Genomic DNA, 23,319 nt, shown 5'->3' on the forward strand with positions numbered 1-23,319 from the left:
TGTTTGGGAATTTTTTGCCACCATTTAATCTATGCCTCTAAAGTCCCATGCTTCTGGCGAGGTGCGGCCCGATTATCCCTCCAGCCTTTTGGCTTGACCGTATATTGGACCTGCTCCTCACCTAACTCTCTCTTTTTTTCCATTTAGACAGATATCTCTCTAAAAATGGACAAGCAGATTTTTGATACTTAAGAACTTTATAGGCTGGAAATCATCCTTGGGTATTATTAACTAGTACCCTTTACTGTATGATGTGCTTGTTATTGCTCTCTAGCAGAAATGAACCAATATCTGTAAATAATGATCACAATTAGAAGCATCACATTCCAGCTAGGACCAGCTTTACTGTTCTAGTAGCAGTACTGTAGTTTATAATGACATTTATGTACCCGTAGTTTGATAACTCGTTCTTCTTCACTGGATGCATCTAGAAGATCATCTATGTCTATTTCTACATCCGGCATTTCTTCTTCCTACAAAGAAAAAAAAAATGATTTTAAATACCCTAACCAATAAACTGAATTACTGTTCAATTTCATACTTGCATCTATCATAGATAAACTATTATCTTTTTTTTTTTTCATTCAATATCAGTATTTGCTAGTGTATTATTAACACAGTAACATAAAGAACCCTATGTAAAATTAAGAGCCCATTCACATTAGCGCAACTTGTCAGGCGACTTGTCAGCCTGACAAGTCGCGCTTGGTCGCGGTCCATTGATTAGCACAGGACCCGTTCTAATAGGAGCGACACAAGTCGCTCCGACTTAGAAAAAGGGTCCTGTACTACTTTGGGGCGACCTGGAGGCGACTTGCATAGACTTCCATTATGTGAAGTCTCTGCAAGTCGCGCCGAAGTCGCGGTGCACAGCGGTGCACGCGACTTCACAGGTCGCCCCCCAAAGTCGTGTCGCGCTAGTCTGAATGGGCTATCAAGCTACTCACAGGCATACGAAAGTGTTCATCAGACTTTAGACCTGTCTTTTGTATGAACAATTTTAAAAGATCATGCCACAAACATCAATGATTGTAAAGTAAACAGACATGTGACTGTGCTAGAAAACATTAAACTAGTGCTTTAAGATATGGGAAACGCACTTGTGTTATTTACATGATCCTTCAAGTATTTTAAAATGCAAAAAAAGTTATGTGGAAAAATGGCTTATCCAATGGAAGATGGGTAATACCTTCTGATTTTCTGGAAACATAATTTACGAAGGATCTTTTGTCTAAATGGTCTCTTTTTAAACCACTGTGCAACTTCATATTTTATGCCTATAGGTAGCTTACATGATTCACTATTACACACGCTAACTACTTGCTAGAAGCTGGCAAGTGTTGATAAATGGAGCAATCCAAAGAAGAGGTTGCTTACTATGTAATCTTAGTCATACGACCCCTGATGAAGTGTGTTACGAAATGCACTGGGCACAGCTAGGGGGTCACATCATCCTGCCCGCCGGTCAAGTGCAACGGGGGGTTCCATGCCGGTCTCTATTTTTTCTTTTGTGAATACCTAACCACTTCAGCTAAGGAAAATTTTACCCCCCTCATGACCAGGCCATTTGTTGCAATTCAACTCTGTGCAAATTTAACTGACAATTGTGCAGTCATGCAATGCTGTGCCCAAACAAAATTAATATTTTTTTTCACACAAATAGACCTTACTTTTGGTGGTATTTGATCACATCTGGGTTTTTAATTTCCTATTTTATAAAGACAATTTTGAAAAATATATATTTTTTTTACTTTTTGCTATAAAACAAATCCCATAAATAATGAAAAATAAAAATCTAATATCTTAATAAATTTTGTCCAAAAATGTATTCTGCTACATGTCTTTGGTAAAAAAAAAACAAAAAAAACAATAAGTGTATAATGATTGGTTTTTGTGAAAGTTATAGCGTCTACAAACTATGGGATATATAATGGAATTTGTATTTATTTTGTTTTTATATTGGTAATGGTGGCTATCATTTTGAAGTCCTTCAGCTACCAGCTGAAATTCATCATATACAACAAAGTATCTAAAGATGATCCAATTTGTGGGAGAAATTCACTAATACTTATTCTGAAAAGGTGTTAAATATCAATGATTTAAAATATAGGTTCAGATCTGTGCTTTGAATGCCGTGTATTTCTATAAATAAGAAGCCAAAGCACCCAGGTGCTAAGCTGATAATTGCTATATTAGATTAGCATAGAGAAGGATGTACATGTACACCAGTTAGGGTCCTTTCACACGGGCTTTCCACCCGGCTGACTCAGTTTTGCTCAGCGGGGATCTATCTGCCGATCCTCGCTGAGCAGGCGGATGACAGGTCCTCTCTGCTCGTTATGCATATGATATCAATGTACAAATACTGTACTGGTGACCCGAGCATAAGGAACAAACTATTCAGAGAAAGGAGGTACAATAAGACACGTGGCCACTCACTAAAACTAGAGGAAAGGCGGTTTAACCTTAAAGTGCGTAAGGGGTTCTTCACTGTAAGAGCAGTAAGGATGTGGAATTCTCTTCCACAAGCAGTCGTATCAGCAGGGAGCATCGATAGTTTCAAAAAACTAGTAGATGGACACCTTAAAGACCACAACATACAGGGGTATACAATGTACGATTAAAAGCAAACACACACACGCATTCATAGGTTGAACTGGATGGACTGATGTCTTTTTTCAACCTTACTAACTATGTAACTATGTAACTAAGATCCCCGCTGTCTTCTATGGGGAGATCGGATGAAAACAGACCGCCTGTCCATTCTCATCCAATCCTCGCTGAGCAGGCGGATGACAGGTCCTCTCTGCTCTGTATGCAGAGACAGACCTGTCAGATCCCCGCTGTCCTCTATGGGGAGATCGGATGAAAACAGACCGCCTGTCCGTTCTCATCCGATCCTCGTTGAGCAGGCGGATGACAGGTCCTCTCCGCTCTTTGTGTAGAGACAGAACTGTCAGATCCCCGCTGTCCTCTATGGGGAGATCTGATGAAAACAGACCGCCTGTCCGTTTTCATCCGATCCTCCAGACGGATAGAAAATAGGGTTTCCATCAGTCCGGATTTCACGGATAGGATCGGATAGCAGCGGTTGTCAGCGGACATGTCACTGCTGACATCCGCTGCTCCATAGGGCTGCATTGAGCATCCGTTCATGTCCGCCTGAAAAACTGACAGGCGGACCTGATCAGAAAGCCCGTGTGAAAGGGGCCTTAGAGCTTCACAAAAAACTGCATGTAGTGACACTTTTCTTAATTAGTAACATATTTTAAAGAATGTACAGAAATGAAAAGTACATTTACAAAGGCACATGTACTTTTAAATAAAAAAAAAAAAAAAACCTCTATAACACATAAGATAGTTTTATTTACACACACACACGTAAAAAAAGATGCATATATTATTTTATACATCCTTCATTCTAGAGTAATACAAAAGGTTGTTGATGCGTTAAAGCGGAACTACACTGCATCAGAGCACCAATGAATGAATTTTTATTATTCAAAGCAAACTCATCCATCCATGTCTCCATGCTTTTATTTTGCTGAGAAATGCATTTAAAAACACCCCCTAGCATTTCTGGCTGTGGCCATCTTGGGTAAGGGTACATAATTCATGTAGCATTTACTTCCTGGAATCCATCTGCCCTTGGCTCAGGCATGCAGGCAGGAGGGCGTGCTTAGCTGAGAAAAACCCTCCTCCCTTCCTGAAATGTATGACATAATTTGCCTAGGCCTAAAAAACAGAAAGTAATTGAAGAAAAAAGTAAACAAGAAAGAAATATAAATAAAATGAAAAAAAAAATTTTTTTTCATACTGTCACCAGTCAGTGTCCCTGATCAGTGCCACACCAGTTATATGATGACGCTGTACTGAACTGGTGACTATGTAAAATAATTAAATACAAAAAAGCTCAATATGCCTGTTTGGAATGTCTACTTTCCAAAAAAGGGGCCGGGGGGGGGTATTTGTACTACTGTACTGACATTTTTGGGCCTCAAGAAAGGATATATGCCGTCTGTACATCAGGATTGGTAAATTTTCAGATACACACATCATAGTTTGTGGACTGCATAACTTTCCTACAGACAAAATAATCTACATTGCTTTGGGTTATTTTTCCAAAAGAAATGTTGCAGAATACATGTTGGCCTACATTTTTGAGGAACAAACAATTTATTTGCAAAATATTATAACAGAAACAAAGAAAAGCATGTTTCTGGTATTCTTTCATTTTTTTTTTTTTTTTAGGAAAAAAAAAAAAAAACAGTGGTGATTAACCACTTTAAGCGCCGGTTCACATGCACGCGACGCTACTTCCCGGGGCGACCTCCGAGATCGCGGTGCGAGCAGCGCGCCGCGACCTCGGAGCGGCCGCCACGGGCTTCATAACATTGAAGTCTATGGCGGTCGCCTCCTGGTCGCCCCAAAGAAGCTCCGGACCCTTTTTCTAAGTCGGAGCGACTTGTGTCGCTCCTATTAGAACGGGTCCGCAGCTTCCCTATGGGAGGCGACCTGCGGCGACCTGTGAGGCGACCAGGTCTATTTTTGACACTTGGTGTTTACAAGCTAAAATTTTTTTGCTAGAAAACTACTTAGAACCCCCAAACATTATATATATTTTTTAGCAGAGACCCTAGAGAATAAAATGGAGATCGTTGCAATATTTTTTATCACACCGTATTTGCGCAGCGGTCTTCCAAACCTTTCTGAATTAAAAAATAAGAAAACAGTAAAGTTAGCCCAATTTTTTTCCATAATGTGAACGATAATGTTACGCCAAGTAAATTGATACCCAACATGTCATGCTTCAAAATTGCACACGCTCGTGGAATGGCGACAAACTTTGGTGCTTAAAAATCCCCATAGGCGACATTTTACAAATTTCTACAGGTTACCAGCTTAGAGTTACAGTAGAGGTCTAGGGCTTAAATTATTGCTCTTGCTCTAACGATCGCGTCGATACCTCACGTGTGGTTTGAATACCGTTTACATATGTGGGCGGGGCTTCTGTATGCATTCGCTTCTGAGTGTGAGTTAACGGGGACAGGGCGCTTACATGTTTTTTTTTTTTCCTATTTATTATTTTTGATTTTTACACAGTTTTTTTAAAAAATGTAAACATTCCTTGTAATAGAAATAGCCATGACAGGACCTCTTTATTGTGAGATCTGGGGGTCAAAAAGTCCTCAGATCTCACAAGTAAAAAAAAAAAATCGGCTCTTTAAGCCGGCTGCTAGGCAACGACATTTGACGTCGCTCCGGTCCTCCAAGACCATAGAGTCGAGTGAGGGCCCTCACTCGACTTCCTGTCTAAGAGGATCCGGGACCAGATTGTTTTCCCCGCTGCCAGCAGGTCCGGTAAGTAGGGAAAAGGACCGGGACGCGGCGGGAGGGGGGGGCACCTCTTCTGCCGCACCGTAAGGGTGATCCCGCAGTGAATCTGCTGCTGGGACCACCCTTACCTGAAAGCCGATCACCTGCCGTTTTTAAAAATACCGGGGTTATGGCAGCTATCTGCTGCCATGACCACGGTATTTAGCATCAAATAGCGACGTACATCTGCGGCGGGCAGTCGGTAACTGGTTAAATTCCACCATAAAGAAAGCTCTGGTTGTGTGAACAAAATTATAAAAATTTTGTTTTGGTACAGTGTTGAACGTGTGACAGAGCTGAAAGCTGGCCTAGGCACGAAGGGGAAACAGTGCCCGGTATTGAAGTGGTTCATAAATGTTCAGCGTTCTCAACTTAGTATTCCATGATGATTTAATAAAATATAATTTAAAAACAATGCAGTTCGATGATAACTGTATGTGCAAAGGAAGGTGGAAAAACAAATAAGAACCCATTTAAAAGATTTGCACAATTTTTTAATATAGCTAGCTATGAGTTCATACACCAGCAGCAATAAACTATTCACCAAAATTGTACAAATGGGTACAATAACATACTAATGCACAACATTTCTCCAAAGACCTCTGAACTAATTAGAAGCAGGATTTAAAAAAAATGTAAATGGTTGTAAAGGCAAATTATTTTTTACCTTCATGCATTCTATGCATGAAGGTAAAAAATGTTCTGTGTGTAGCAACCCCCCTAATACCATGTTTCCCCTGAAAATCAGACCCGGTTTTATATTAAATTTGGCTACAAAAAACACATTAGGGCTAGTTACTTCTCTCCCCTTGTCAGGGAATTCCTGTGAGACGTCTGGGGCGTGGCCGTGCACAGGCTATTCCCAGAAGAATGACTAATGGGCGTGGTGCCAGACAGGCTATTTAAAGGAAGTTCATTCCTGTTTCCTGTGCTGACTGATCTTCAGCTGTTTCCTGTGACCTGATGATACCTGTATGCTTCCCTGTTGCTGACCTGGCTTGTTCTGAACTTGGACTTGGATTCTGCTTCTGCTTCTCTGCTAAACCTGACCCGGCTCCGTCCCTGACTTTGGCTCTGCTTACGATTTGGTACCCTGCTGCACCGCCTGTTGATGACCCTGGCTTTCCTACTACTCTGACTCTGTCTCTCAGAACTACCCGAGTGCTTGCCTGGCTATCTGCTGCACATGTTCCATACAGCATTGCATGTTCCAGTTTCCAGGATCCGGACAAGCAGCCTATCCTGATCCATCAACAACCACAGGCACTCGTGTCCCTCCTGGCCTTTGACACCCTCTGTCTCACCTTCAGTGGGGTCTGGGCCGGAGATATAAGAGAGGCCGACCTCGTCAACTCAGACTCCTCCCAGGTACGTGACAGTATCAGTCAGCCAACTATGGAGCCTGAAAGGGAGGTCTCTCCACCGGAGAACGTTTGCCGATCGATCTCTGCACTATCCCACATGGTACAAAGCCTGCAAGGAAAATTGGATTGCATCGAAGATCAATTATCGGCCCGCAAAAATGACTCTTCTCTGATGGAGCCCAGCACATCCTGTGCGGCGGATTTCCACCCGGAACCTCGGGTTCCCATTCCTGAACGTTTTTCTGGAAATCGAAGAAAATTTCGGACTTTTCGTAATTCTTGTGAACTATACTTTTCCCTGTTGCCTCGAACCTTCTCTTCACAAGATACCAAGGTGGGGTTTATTATCTCGCTCCTTCAGGATGAGCCCCAATCCTGGGCTTTCCATCTTCGGGAACAACACGATCCAGCCTTGACAACCATGGACTCTTTTTTTTCTGCCATGTCCCAGCTATACGCAGATCCTTTTTGTCATCGGACTGCTGAATCAAAGCTTAGCAAATTAAAGCAAGGCCTAAGGCCTGTGGAGGATTATGTGACAGATTTCCGTGTACTCTGTGGAACCATTCGGCCCTCCATCATCAGTTTCGTCTTGGTTTGTCTGATGCCCTAAAGGATGAACTTGCCAGGGTGGCAGTACCAACGGCCTTAGAAGACCTGGTGAACCTTGTCATCCAGATTGACCGGAGGCTACGTGAGAGGCAAGCCGAAAGAACTAACAAGGCTCCTTTGGTCCGCCCGGAGTTTGGGGCTGATACTCCTCTCATTACCGTTAACCCCCCAGAGGTACCTCACTACCCTTCACGAAAGAGTTTCCAGAGATCCCCTCTGTCCACATCGGAACGTCTTCGACGGTATCGCTCCAATCTCTGCCTCTACTGTGGCGATGCCGGTCACCACATTCAGACTTGTCCTGTGAGGCCTTGCAGAACCTCCTCTAACTGGATTTCTATGATGCATCCACCTGGGACTAATCAAACACATCTCACCTTGCTTTGCCATCTGAAACTTCCTGAAAAGACTATCTCTGTTACTGCTATTATAGACTCTGGGGCCTGTAGCTGTTTTGTGGATGTGACATTTGCAGCCCAACACAATCTACCTCTCTGTACCAAGAAACAAGGGTTTGTTGTTCACCTGGCTGATGGCTCTGGTATCAAGTCTGGTCCAGTGACACAAGAGACGGCTCCAATTTTCTGCTCTTCCTCCTCTGGTCATCAAGAATTCCTTTGCCTGGACGTTATAACATCACCCATGTTTCCTGTCATTCTTGGTATACCCTGGCTGAAGGCCCATAACCCTAGCATCAATTGGCTCACGGGTGAGATTTCCTTCTCTTCTCCCTACTGCCGGGCACACTGTGTTCCTGAGGAGTCTCTCACTGTTACCTCTCTCCTTGGTATCCACCCGGACCCCGAAGTCTTGAAACTGGTACCCACAGTTTACCACGAATACCTGGATGTTTTCAATAAAAAGAGCGCTGATTCTCTTCCTCCCCATCGTACATACGATTGCCCCATTGAACTGTTGCCAGGGGCTGAAATACCTTTTGGCCGGATCTACCCTCTCTCTGAGCTCGAATTAGAGACTCTCCGTATCTACATTAATGAAAGCCTGGAAAAAAGGATTCATCCGACCCTCCACTTCACCCGCAGGAGCGGGCATATTCTTTGTTGGGAAAAAGGACCATACCCTTAGGCCCTGTGTGGATTATCGCGATCTCAATAAGATAACTGTCAAGAATCGTTATCCTCTTCCCCTAATTCCCGAACTTTTCCAGAGGTTACGAGGGGCACAGGTGTTCTCCAAACTTGATTTGAGGGGTGCCTACAACCTAGTCAGAATTCGTGAAGGAGACGAATGGAAAACCGCGTTTCGAACGCGCTTTGGGCATTTCGAATATCTGGTCATGCCATTCGGTCTTTGTAATGCCCCAGCCACATTCCAACATCTTGTTAATGATATATTTCGGGACTATCTTGATTTGTTTGTCATCGTATACTTGGATGATATCCTTGTATTTTCCAGTTCTCTCGACCTACACAGAAACCATGTAAAGAAGGTACTGGACAGACTTCGCCAACACCGTCTTTATGCAAAGGCGGAGAAATGTGAGTTTGAAAAACAGGTTATCCAATTTCTGGGACTCATTATCTCTGCGGATGGCATTGCTATGGACCCGCAAAAGGTATCTGCCGTACTGGAATGGCCTGCCCCCGAGGACTAGAAAGCAGTACAGCGCTTTGTGGGCTTCGCTAATTTTTACAGGAAGTTTATAAAGAACTTTTCTGGCATCATATCCCCCATCACACAGCTGACCAAACAGTTTACCCCATTCAAATGGACTCCAGAGGCTCAAGCCGCCTTTGAACTATTAAAGACTCTGTTTACTTCCGCTCCCATTTTAAAACACCCAGATCCCGCTTTAGCCTATGTACTTGAAGTGGATGCCTCAAAATGCGTCGGGGCTATACTATCCCAACGACAAGGAGCCAAGTCCCTACTCTACCCTATTGCCTTTTTCTCCAGAAAATTAAGCTCCTCTGAGAGGAACTATGACGTAGGAGATCGTGAACTGTTAGCCATAAAGGCTGCCCTGGAGGAATGGCGCTACCTACTGGAGGGGGCTGCACACCCTATCCTTATTTTTACAGACCATAAGAACTTAGAATATTTAAGAACCGCGAAACGATTAAGACCTCGACAGGCAAGATGGGCACTTTTCTTCTCTCGATTTGTGTTCCATATAACTTTTCGTCCGGGCTCTAAGAATTGCAAACCTGATGCCCTTTCTCGCATGTTTCCTGAACCAGCTCCACCTCCTGAACCTGACACCATCTTGCCAGCTAAGAATTTCCTACTCTTGCAAACAGACTTGATGTCACAGATCAAGGGGACAGTTGCAAACTCCCCACCTCCTCTGAACTTGCATCTCCAGCAGAGGGATGGACTTTATTTCCACAAGGAACAAATTTTTATTCCCGAACAACTGAGGGTCACCATTCTTAAGTGTCCTGATCATATTCTGGCTGGACACTTTGGTATCCATAAAACCTCTGATTTGGTCTCCCGTTCCTTTTGGTGGCCAGATTGGTTAAAGGACTGTAAAAACTATGTCAGATCCTGCTCTGTGTGTCTCAGAAACAAGTCTGATCGGGCCAAGATCTGGGGCCTGTTGGAATCCCTCTCCGTACCTGAAAAACCATGGAGTATGATCTCTATGGACTTTATTGTGGAACTTCCTCCATCTGAAGGGTTTACAACTATCTTTGTCGTAGTTGATCGTCTTTCCAAGATGGCACACTTTATACCTCTGAAAGGAACTCCCTCTGCCTCCGAAACTGCCTCCACGTTTATCAAAGAAGTGGTGAGATTGCATGGCATTCCAGCCAGCATTGTCTCTGATCGTGGGGTGCAGTTCACTTCCAAGTTTTGGAAAGCTTTATGTGAAGCATTAAACATTGAACTTTGTTTGTCTTCTGCCTACCACCCACAAACAAACGGACAGACCGAGAGGACAAACCAAACTCTTGAACAATATTTAAGGTGCTTCTCTTCTTTTTCTCAAGACGACTGGGTGTTACTCCTCCCTTTAGCGGAATTTGCTTATAATAACTCCGTTCATTCCGCCACCAAGCAGTCTCCTTTCTATGCCAATTATGGATATCACCCCTCCTTCCTACCTGAGTTACCTATGGAATCTGCTGTACCAGCTGTACAAGAAAGACTAAATTTTCTTAATGCCAACAGTCAGCTTTTGCGGGAAACCATTTTGAAGGCACAGGCTGGTAATAAAAAATTTTTTGATAGAAGGAGAGGGAATTTGAATTTAAAACCGGGAGATAAGGTCTGGCTATCTACAGCAAACCTGAGATTAAAGTGTCCCTCAAAAAAGCTTGGCCCAAGATACCTAGGTCCATTTTCTATCAGGAAGAAGATCAATTCTGTGGCATTCGAATTAATCTTACCAGGAAATCTGAAGATCCATCCCGTGTTCCACGTTTCTTTACTGAAGTCAGGAGTTCTCAACCCCTTTCCAGATCGTGGATCTGAAGTTCCTGCTCCCCTTTTGATCGAAGGTAATGAAGAATTTGAGGTGGAGTCTATTCTGGACTGTAGAAGAAGGGGTGGTCGGACACAGCTTCTTATCAAGTGGAAGGGCTATGGCCCTGAGGATAATTCCTGGGAACCTGCTTCAAACGTCCATGCTCCTCGATTGTTACGAGCCTACCTTCTACAACATCCGGAAAAATGGTCTATGTTGGGCATCAGGAGGCTGCCCTTAAGGGGGGGGCAATGTCAGGGAATTCCTGTGAGACGTCTGGGGCGTGGCCGTGCACAGGCTATTCCCAGAAGAATGACTAATGGGCGTGGTGCCAGACAGGCTATTTAAAGGAAGTTCATTCCTGTTTCCTGTGCTGACTGATCTTCAGCTGTTTCCGGTGACCTGATGATACCTGTATGCTTCCCTGTTGCTGACCTGGCTTGTTCTGAACTTGGACTTGGATTCTGCTTCTGCTTCTGCTTCTCTGCTAAACCTGACCCGGCTCCGTCCCTGACTTTGGCTCTGCTTACGATTTGGTACCCTGCTGCACCGCCTGTTGATGACCCTGGCTTTCCTACTACTCTGACTCTGTCTCTCAGAACTACCCGAGTGCTTGCCTGGCTATCTGCTGCACATGTTCCATACAGCATTGCATGTTCCAGTTTCCAGGATCCGGACAAGCAGCCTATCCTGATCCATCAACAACCACAGGCACTCGTGTCCCTCCTGGCCTTTGACACCCTCTGTCTCACCTTCAGTGGGGTCTGGGCCGGAGATATAAGGCCGACCTCATCAACTCAGACTCCTCCCAGGTACGTGACACCCCTCTCCCTCTCAGTCATCTCAGGAGTCATTAGAAAAATCCTGTAATCTCAAAAATAAACTCTAGTTAAAGTCCTTGTAAAGTTATGTAATCCGCACTGTAAAAAAGATATAATATAATATCCAGTGTGTGTGTTTGTGTAACATTATTGTGCAAAATACCCTATTTGCAGTGCCGCTGGTCACTGCAGAGGGAGGGGCTGAGGTCCCCACTGACTTCAGCCCCGCTCCGAGCACTGCAGAGGGAGGGGCCCCTGACATCAGCCCCGCTTCCAGCACTGCAAAGGGAGGGGACGAGATCCCCACTAACGTCAACCCCGCTCCGAGCACTGCAGAGGGAGGGGCCCCTGACATCAGCCCCGCTTCGAGCACTGCAAAGGGAGGGGACGAGATCCCCACTAACGTCAGCCCCGCTCCGAGCACTGCAGAGGGAGGGGTTGAGACCCCCACTGACATCAGCCCCGCTCCGAGCACTGCAGAGGGAGGGGTTGAGACCCCCACTGACATCAGCCCCGCTCCAAGCACTGCAGAGGGAGGGGCCCCTGACATCAGCCCCGCTTTGAGCACTGCAGAGGGAGGGGCTGAGGTCCCCAATGACATCAGCCCTGCTCCAAGCACTGCAGAGGGAGGGGCCCCTGATGTCAGCCCTGCCCCGAGCACTGCAGAGGGAGGGGTCGAGATCCCTACTGACGTCAGTCCGCTCCTAGCACTGCAGAGGAAGGGACCTCTGACGTCACCCCCTGCTCCAAGCACTGCAGAGGGAGGGACCCCTGATGTCACCCCTGCTCCGAGCACTGCAGAGGGAGGGACCCCTGATGTCACCCCTGCCCTGAGCACTGCAGAGGGAGGGACCCCTGTCACCCCTGCTCCGAGCACTGCAGAGGGAGGGGCCCCTGATGTCAGCTGGGAGGAGAGGAGGAGAGCTCTGGCAGGCCAAGTGAGCACCCAGCGGCACTGTAAATGAGGTATTTTCCACAATAATGTTACATAAAAGACACACCCTGGACAATAATCCTTTTATAGCATGGATTACATGACTTTACAAGTATTTTACCTAGGGCTTATTTTCCGGGTAGGGCTTATATTGCAGCCCTTCCTAGAAAATCATCATAGGTCTTATTTTTGGAGAAAAACTGTACTTACCATAGCCCCTCTCAATCCAGCATTGTCCAAGAGAGCTTTGCCTCTCTGTGGACTCTTGGGAGCCAAAAACTAGACTTTAGTATTACCAAGATCTGTTTAAATCCAGTAAACTCAGCCAACAAAACCAGACCTATGCAGAAAAATTATAATAGCTTTGGGAGTCTTGTCTACTTTTTACATTCACATTTTTGTTTATACTGATATTTTATCTTTTTACGTACTCTTTATATTACAAAATAATTACTACAGGGTGCACCTACAGCTAGTTTTTGGTTGACTGAAGATAGGGCATATCAGCTCCGGGGCTGTCACTCTTTTACTAAACCTCCTTACAATTACATATGTCTAGAGCAGACAGAGAAGGGGCAGGAGGGGTGGCCAGCCATTCCTCTGACTCATACAGCGGTTTGTAATTTGAAATTCAGCTTTTCAGCACTCACAGGGCAGCCTACAAACAGGAGGAAAATAGTTTGACGCAGCCCATAGATGATTTGATTTTCTTTCCTTCCACCCGTGGAAAATTGCTCGATTCCCCCATCAACATAGTCATTATTCATGGGAGAATGCCTCCCGCAGTGTTATTGTGCTCTGCCAGCGGGAGGGCACTGGGAGCCTTCACGACCGGCAGAACACATTCATTACTGCTAGCGGCTTTAGCAGCCAGCAGTAATCACAGTAAAAAATCCGACAGGCAGGTTGTATCCAAATCAATCGATAGATGGATTGAATATCAGTTACTCCCTGCTGAAATAGATCAATTTTGATCCATGTTATGGCCAGCTTTAGCCCCCATTCACATCAGATTGTTTTGTAGTGCTACTGATCACATTCAACACGCAGAATCCCATTGTTTGTAATTGTGGTTGTTCACATTTCAACACGAAGTTGAGTGTACCCTCTCAAAAAAAAAAGTGTTTTTTTAAGTGTATTCAGAAAATTACCTGAAGTTTGATCCATGTGCAAAATATGCTTTTGCAAAGCTTGTAAAATGTTCTATGAATTTTAAGTTAAAAAAGAGAAATTTGTGTTCTTCCTAGTTATAGCCAGTGAGTTTTAAAACTACTGTGACTTGGCCTGCTTTGTATGCAGCACCAAAGTTATGTTCCATGTGCCTCAAAGCCGAGTGAGGTTATTTTTACACATTTTTTGTGTATTTTAAACAAAAAACAACCGTTTACATTAGGTCGCTCCGACTTAGGGGGCGACTTGTGAAGTCGCGTGCAGCGCGACTTGCACGGACTTCACCTAATGGAAGTCAATGCAAGTCGCCTCCAGGTCGCCCCGAAGTAGTACAGGACCCTTTTTCTAAGTCGGAGCGACTTGTGTCGCTCCTATTAGAACGGCTCCTGTACTACTCAGTGGGAGCGACGGTGCACGACTTGTCAGGCTGACCAAGTCGCCTGACAAGTCATACCAATGTGAGTGGACAGCAAAAAAATTGTAGAGAAAAAATAAATAAATTAAAAAAAAAATATCTGAGGAGAAAAAGGGGTGAAGGCATTAATTAGGATTCACTATGGTTTAGTAAGAGTTACAGCGATTGTGCCTTTGATACTGCTAGGGTATAAGGTGGCAGTGGATATAAAGTTCTCCATAAATGCTGACTTGATTGGCTGGTGAAAGACCCAGACTCCTGGCACATCTAAATAGAGAATTCTGCTCTCCAACACATAATAGGCTTATACACTATATTTGCAAAAAAAAAAAAAAAAAAAAAAACCCCACTTAAATATACCAGTTTCTTCCACTTAAAAAAAGGGAAGTAGACATACAAGTTTACGCTATCCCTTTTAAATTTTGTATTTAAAGTACATCTGTGCCCACTATAGACAAAGTATTTAGTATACATAACCCGTAATAAATGGGCTTTAACTTTTTTTTTTGTAAACTTTAAATATATATATTTAAAATATATATTTTTTCATACATACTGTGAAGAGGTTAGCTCGGCAACGGGTGTGTGTGACCCAGTGGATGAGTTCACTACACAAAATTAGGCACAGCAAACAGCATTGCGGGTTAAAAAGACAAAGGTACGGTTTATTTACACTATATACAAGGTAAAAAATGGCAACAAAACAAAAAGAAACCTGAAAAAAACCCCTTGCCAACTTGGCAAATTACTACATGCACAGGTACCCTGGCTATCAATTAGGTGCAACCTTGTGCTGCCCTCAGCACCTATCTCCCTGTTTAAGAGGATTGCCACACAGGCTATGTCTCACCGCACAGGCAGGTATCAAGCTCCCCCAGTCTACACAGGCACAAAACTGGTTCCTGGAAAGAGAAACTAAGCAGGCTGGGAGTTTTTGCAGAGGCCCTAATGAGCCAACTTACTTTAGCTGGTCTCATTACCTCTATCACTGAAGGACTCTCAGCACACATAGCTGCCATCCTGGATGCAACCAGGCGATTTTACATGCCTACTGTCACATACCTCCCCCGCTCGCTTCAACCTTGGGGTTGGAACACAAGTAGTCAGGCATGCATAAACCCGGGACAAATGAACAGTCCCCATTTGAACACCAGGGCGATGCTTTACAGTAAAGTTGAATTCTTGTAGGGCCAGGAACCACCTATTTACCCTTCTATTGGTCTCCTTGTTTTGAGCCATCCACTTTAAAGGGAACATGACCAGTAACCAGGTTAAAATCTCTACCTAGCAGATACCGTGTTTCCCCGAAAATAAGACTGGGTCTTATATTCATTTTAGTCACAAAAAACACAGTAGGGCTTATTTTCAGGGTAGGGCTTATTTATTTACGGTATGTTTTTAGATCATTATTTCTGGTACTGTATGAGGTTCAGTGCAGTTTTATACTGTTATACCGGTAAAAGTACCTGTTTAACAGCTTTTATTCTTCTCTGAGATCTCTGAGGTGATGATTAGAGAGAAGAGTTTGGCTGTGGTGACATCAGCCCACTCCGTGCACTAAAGAGGGAGGGGGGCGCAGACGTCAGCGGGAGGAGAGAAGGAAAAAGAAGAGCCGAGATTGCCGCTGACGTCAGTGCGCTGAAGACAACATCTGGAGGGAGGAGGGGAGGAAAGAGAATAGACGCGATCACCGGCTGACGTGCGCAGAAGAGGAAGCAGCAGTAGACATCACCCGGAAGGAGAGAAGAGGACCTCCAGCAGGGCAGCGGTGGGTGTAAATATGTTTGTTTTAAATATAGCAGCAAACGGAGACACTAGCCAACATTTAAAAAGTATTTTTAAGGAAATTTACTAGGTCTTATTTTCGGGGTAGGGCTTATATTGCAGCCCGCCCCGATAATCGAGATAGGGCTTATTTTTGGGGTAGGGCTTACTTTTGGGGAAACACGGTAGTAGCGAAGGGAATCTAGAGCCAACTTCACAGCTAAACACTTCTACTCAATCATGGCGTAATTCACTTCGTGGGATTTCAATTTTCTGCTGAGGTAAATGACCGGGTGCTCTTCCCCCTTCCAAACCTGGGAAAAAACTGCTCCTAGCCAAACATCTGATGCATCAGTCTGTACAATGAAGTCCTTGGAGAAGTCAGGTGAGTACAGCACTGGCTGGTACATAAGGCTTTTTTTAAAGACTGGAATGTTGCTTCAGCCTCCGGGGACCATTTAACCATGACACCCTCCTTCCCCTTTGTCAAGTTGATTAAAGGCACAGCCTGAGAAGCAAAATGAGAAATGAAATGCCAAAAATAGCCAGCAATTCCTAGAAATGCTCGTACCTGCTTCTAGCTGTTGGGACGTGGCTTACTCTGTATAGCTTCAACTTTGTTGATTTAGGGTTTTTTGTTACTCCCCTCCTAATAGTGTACCCAAGAGATCTGGCCTCTTCCTGTCCGATGGTACACTTCTTTGGATTGGCTGTAAACCCAGCTTCCCGTATAATGTAGAATCTAACACGGCTTGGCAGACGTGAGACCCAATCTGTGCTATGGAAAATCACATTGTCCTGGTAAGCTGCAGCATACTTCTGAGGGGCCGCAGAATTTTATCCATTTTCCACTGAAAGGTTACCACGCGTTCTGTAACCCAAAAGGCATTCTTCTATACTGGAATGCTCCATTCGGGGGGTTACTTACAAATGCAGTTTTCTCCTTTGCTGACTCGGCTAGGGGAATCTGCCAATACCCTTTGGTAAGGTCAAGTGTTGTTATGTACTGGGCTGCTCCCAGTCGGTCAATCAATTCATCTATACTTGGCATGGGATAGGTGTCAAATTTTGTAACTTTATTCAACTGTCGAAAATCCTTACAAAATCGTCACCTCCCATCAGGTTTGGGTACTAGCACTACGGGGCTGGACCAGTCAGTCACTCTGGGACTCCTCTATCACACCCAATTCTTTTCTTTTTTTTAAACTTGTTTTTTATTAATTTCAATACAGATAATAACAATACAAACATACAATTATCCAAGGGAACCAACCAATACATACATTCAACAATTCATAACCCAACCCCAAAGAAAAAAAATAAAAAATTATAGTGATAAATAAAGTATAAATTTTTTAATATATATTTCACTTTTATCTCCCCTTTCCTTTTCCTTTCTTCCCTTCTAGGTACTAAAGCATAACTTTACCCTTTTCATTCTCTTCCTTCCATTTTCCAAATCTATATAGCTTCAGCCCATGTAGGCCAATAGCCCCCCACTCTCTACTACTCTTCAAGGATTTCCCAATTCTTCTGATACTGTAGATACACTACCGACCCAACATCCCCAAACCTCATTAAACTTTTCCAATGTGCCCCTATTTATGTACGTAGATTTATAAAGCGGGAGTGTCCTATTTATAATTCCTTTTCAACCATGTACTGTTGGAGGTTTTGTTTTTTTCCATGAAAGTATTATTAATTTCCTTGCATAGTACAGAAGAAGTGTCAAGAGCGTGCGGGTAGCTTTCTTATGGGTTAAACCATCCACTAATCCCAGAAGGCATATCTCTGCTCGTAGTTGCACTATAATATCTGTCACCTCTGCTATACCATCCATTACTCCCCTCCAGAAAACCTGAATTTCACTGCATCTCCAAAAAATATGACCAAAATCTGCATAGGTGGCAGAACACCACCAACAATCTGGGGGCTGACTGTGATATAATTTCACCAGCTTAGCTGGTGTATAATAGACCCTATGTAAAAATTTATATTGAATAAGCTGATCTCTAGACGAGACCAGTCTGGACAGATTAATATCCCATACTTCCTCCCAGTCCTCTCCATCGAATTGTGGGAGCAATATCTCCCACGGGGCCCGGCAGTGATCGAGATGTTCCAAACCATCCTTAAACAGATTTTTATAGATATTAGATAATGGTTTAACCAAGGGAGATTTCCTAAGAAGAGATTCCATCTCTGCTATTTTGATCTGAAGCCCTGTAGCATCAAATTGGGCCTGACAAGCATGCCTAAGTTGTAAATATCGAAAAAAATGAGAATTGGGAAGGTTAAATCTATTTTTTAGTATCTCAAATTGGAGTATTCCCCCTTTCCCCACAATATCACCCACCGTCTTTATATTATATCGAGTCCAGATACACGGATCAAGATGAGAGGAAAAGTGTGGAAGACCGGGGTTCCTCCATATTGGCACGTGCGGTGAAATTACTCCGACTCCTTTCCCAACCATATTTTCCACTGCTGCCCATGCTCTCAGTGTTGCCTTCATGGAATCAGTAAGATTGTATAATGCCCTAGGTCCTCGCATCACGAGCAATGCCAGCGCCTCATAAGACCCAACAATGGCTGCCTCTAAATCTATCGACACATCATCTTCTGGACTATTCAGCCATCTATGAACAAAAACTAGCTGGCCAGCAAGAAAATAGCGGAAAAAATTCCGGGACCGCCAGCCCTCCTCTTTTATACAGCTGTTTACGCATTTGTAGCTTAATCCTAGGATTTCGCCCCTGTCACAGAAAATTATTAATTAGACGATCGATTTTTTTAAAAATATATTTAGGAATCCATATAGGAAAATTTCTAAACATATAACGGTAAGAATAATGGTAAGAATTTCATTTTAATTAGGTTATTTCTACCTATAAGTGACAAAGGTAACTTTTGCCAGGATTGTATTTGGATCTTAACCACTTAAGCCCCGGAGGATTTGGCTGCTAAAGGACCAGGGGTTTTTTTGCGATTTTTTACTGCGTGACTTTAACGGACAATTGCGCGGTCGTGCGACGCTGTACCTAAACGAATTTGACGTCCTTTTTTTCCCACAAACAGAGCTTTCTTTTGGTGGTATTTGATCACCTGTGCGATTTTTTGATCACGCGCTATAAACAAAAAAAGAGCGTAAATTTTGCAAAAATAACAATATTTTTCACATTTTTTATATGAAATTCCCCAAAAAAAAAAGTAAAAATCAAAATTTTTTAACATTTTTCGGCCAATTTGTTTTATGCTACCTATGTTTGGTAAAAAAAAATCGCAAAAAGCGTATTTTGATTGGTTTGCGCAAAAGTTATCGCGTTTACTAACAAAGAGAAAGATTTTTGTCATTTTTGGTTTTTTTTTTTTTAACGCGTAATGGCGGCGATCTGCGATTTTTTTTTCGGTACTGCGACATTGCGGCGGACAGATCGGACCCTTGACTGACATTTTTGACACTTTTGGGGTTACCAGTGACATTACTGCAGTAATCAGTGCTATACATATGCACTGTTACTGCAAAAATGACACTGGCAGGGAAGGGGTTAACTTTATTGGACAGGGAGGGGTTAAGTGTGTCCTAGGGGCGTGCTTTCTACTGTGTAGGGACATTCCTATTGGTGTAAAAGCAAAGATCAACCGTTCTACATAGTAGAACGGTCAGATCTTTACTTTTACACAGGGAGAACTGACAGGCAGCTTGTTTACACAAGCTGCTCTGTCTTTCTCCCTTCACAGGAGCGATCGCAGTGTGACTGGCGGACATCGAGTCCGCCGGTCACACGCACTGACTTGCCTGTGAACGAGCCGCGGCGGGCGCGCGCCTCGGCGGGCGCGCGCCCGCCCGCGATAGGCTCGCAAGTCAGTGACAGGCGAGTGACGTACCGATACGTCACTCTGCCTGGCCGGGGCTGACCGCCGCAGTATATAGTCGTGCGGCGGTCGGCAACCGGTTAAGCTGTTGCAATAGTGGAATAACATTTAGTTAAAAAAAATCAGAAACCGAGTTAGATATACAGTGGGTACGGAAAGTATTCAGACCCCCTTAAATTTTTCACTCTTTGTTATATTGCAGCCATTTGCTAAAATCATTTAAGTTCATTCTTCTTCCTCATGAATGTACACATAGCACCCCATACTGACAGAAAAACACAGAATTGTTGACATTGTTGCAGATTTATTAAAAAAGAAAAACTGAAATATCACATGGTCCTAAGTATTCAGACCCTTTGCTGTGACACTCATATATTTAACTCAGGTGCTTTCCATTTCTTCCGATCATCCTTGAGATGGTTCTACACCTTCATTTGAGTCCAGCTGTGTTTGATTATACTGATTGGACTTGATTAGGAAAGCCACACACCTGTCTATATAAGACCTTCCAGATCACAATGCATGTCAGAGCAAATGAGAATCATGAGGTCAAAGGAACTGCCTGAAGAGATCAGAGACAGAATTGTGGCAAGGCACAGATCTGGCCAAGGTTACAAAAAGATTTCTGCTGCACTTAAGGTTCCTAAGAGCACAGTGGCCTCCATAATCCTCAAATGGAAGATGTTTGGGACGACCAGAACCCTTTCTAGAGCTGGCCGTCCGGCCAAACTGAGCTATCAGGGGAGAAGAGCCTTGGTGAGAGAGGTAAAGAAGAACCCAAAGATCACTGTGGCTGAGCTCCAGAGATGCAGTCAGGAGATGGGAGAAAGTTGTAGAAAGTCAACCATCACTGCAGCCCTCCACCAGTCGGGGCTTTATGGCAGAGTGGCCCGACGGAAGCCTCTCCTCAGTGTAAGACACATGAAAGCCCGCATGGAGTTTGCTAAAAAACACCTGAAGGACTCCAAGATGGTGAGAAATAAGATTCTGTGGTCTGATGAGACCAAAATAGAACTTTTTGGCCTTAATTCTAAGTGGTATGTGTGGAGAAAACCAGGCACTGCTCATCACCTGTCCAATACAGTCCCAACAGTGAAGCATGGTGGTGGCAGCATCATGCTGTGGGGGTGTTTTTCAGCTGCAGGGACAGGACGACTGGTTGCAATCGAGGGAAAGATGAATGCGGCCAAGTACAGGGATATCCTGGACAAAAACCTTCTCCAGAGTGCTCTGGACCTCAGACTGGGCCGAAGGTTTACCTTCCAACAAGACAATGACCCTAAGCACACAGCTAAAATAACGAAGGAGTGGCTTCACAACAACTCCGTGACTGTTACATCAAGAAGGAAGGTCGGGACTGAGAGACATATACAATCTATCAGAGTAACAAATGCATTTATTGATGTCAGCAATTGTACACATAGTCATAAATCAATAAGATAAAAACTCAAAAGTATTGCATAAAATGATAGGGATTGCTCAGATCCAGTGTTAGTAAAAATTAATTTGCAGATGTTAGAGTGGTTAGATGAAATCACCACGGATAAAACCATGTTGCAACGATGTAAAATTAATATATTGTGATCGAAACTTCAAAACTCCGACGCGTTTCGTGGACTTATAATGCCACTTCTTCAGGAAGATTGTTGGTTTCATATCTAAAAATATATATATATATATATATATATATATATAAATATGTATGAGGCAGCAATAGCTATATATTAGATAAAACTGAGCAAAAGAGAGAAAAAAAAAGGGGAAAGGTGACTCTCCCAGTTTGTCAAAAACTTACGTTGCGATTGATAAGCCTGCTCACACAAGAGGTAGAGACATGGGGCCAGAGGTCTCCCACGGGAACTGAGGGAACACAAGGCAGCGGGCAAAGGCAAGGGCACCGCACATCGGGAGATATGGGCTGAGCTAAATAAAGTAAAATGGTGCATGTGAGCAGCAAAGAAAAAATGTATATAGTGGTAAGAATTAATGATGTTGCACAGTATACAAACTCGTGCAGTTGTATAAAATATATTATGTGATATATACATAGTGCTGCTTATCAAGTTAGGAAATATACTAATAGAACAGTGGTACCCCAAGGGAATAGTAATAAAGAGTGAAGTATGAGCCAAAGTGAAAAGTAAGTAACAGAATAGAAAAGGGAGCACCAATCGTGAGGACACACAAGGGGTGAGTTGGAAAGTGTAAACCATTAGAGGAGGTAAGGAAGTGAGAACTAGGGAGGGAGAGGGAAACCAAATCCAATAAGAATCTGAAAAAGAGTGAGGGACTAAAAAGTGAAGGATTAGAATAAGTACCAAAGATCACAGCCCAGGCTTCCAATGGGTGGGTCACAAGGCATCACCTCAACATGGTGTCCCCAGCGTCACGCCAGTGCATACAATGGATCAACAAGAGGGTCCGGACGCCAGGCGAACCGGCCCGCAGGTGATCCGAATGCCCTGAGAGTGGATATATATCGCTGGCGCTTGGCGCCAAAAATGACGTGCTGCGTCGGCGTAATGCGTGGCGCCGATGCGCGGCGGTAACTCCCACCCGATCCCCCACGCCGACGCCGATGCCCCCTTTTATTTTAGGGGGTTTTATATTTATTTTATATATGTTTATATGCTATATTATACAGATAATTTGCAATCAATAATCATTCCCTTTAGACCTATCAGATGGTTGGCATACTACTTCCTTGTACGCTGACATTATGCACACATAACATACTAATTTTTTCGTCGGTACTTTTATTGCTCGTAATATGATGTGTGCTGCCCCTGGTGGCTGACTGGGTGCCTGTCGTTCTCCCCGGGAGCTGCGATGCGCGATGGACGCCCTCCCCCTCTCCCTACGCCTCTCTCGGCGTGGGGGATCGGGTGGGAGTTACCGCCGCGCATCGGCGCCACGCATTACGCCGACGCAGCACGTCATTTTTGGCGCCAAGCGCCGGCGATATATATCCACTCTCAGGGCATTCGGATCACCTGCGGGCCGGTTCGCCTGGCGTCCGGACCCTCTTGTTGATCCATTGTATGCACTGGCGTGACGCTGGGGACACCATGTTGAGGTGATGCCTTGTGACCCACCCATTGGAAGCCTGGGCTGTGATCTTTGGTACTTATTCTAATCCTTCACTTTTTAGTCCCTCACTCTTTTTCAGATTCTTATTGGATTTGGTTTCCCTCTCCCTCCCTAGTTCTCACTTCCTTACCTCCTCTAATGGTTTACACTTTCCAACTCACCCCTTGTGTGTCCTCACGATTGGTGCTCCCTTTTCTATTCTGTTACTTACTTTTCACTTTGGCTCATACTTCACTCTTTATTACTATTCCCTTGGGGTACCACTGTTCTATTAGTATATTTCCTAACTTGATAAGCAGCACTATGTATATATCACATAATATATTTTATACAACTGTACGAGTTTGTATACTGTGCAACATCATTAATTCTTACCACTATATACATTTTTTTTTTGCTGCTCACATGCACCATTTTACTTTATTTAGCTCAGCCCATATCTCCCGATGTGCGGTGCCCTTGCC

General features: G+C 43.9%; 1 protein-coding gene across 1 annotated transcript in view; it reads right to left on the reverse strand.

The window, feature by feature from the left end:
* The window catches only part of PPP1R14C (protein phosphatase 1 regulatory inhibitor subunit 14C), a 154,009-nt gene that overhangs the window by 14,124 nt on the left and 116,566 nt on the right, over nt 1-23,319 (reverse strand). The window contains exon 2 of the mRNA XM_082252535.1: nt 390-473. Coding sequence (XP_082108661.1) covers nt 390-473 — 84 coding nt within the window. The remainder of the gene's footprint in view (nt 1-389; nt 474-23,319) is intronic.

This window comes from Pelophylax lessonae (assembly GCF_965119305.1).
Source record: "Pelophylax lessonae genome assembly, chromosome: 3".
NCBI classification, from domain to species: domain Eukaryota; kingdom Metazoa; phylum Chordata; class Amphibia; order Anura; family Ranidae; genus Pelophylax; species Pelophylax lessonae.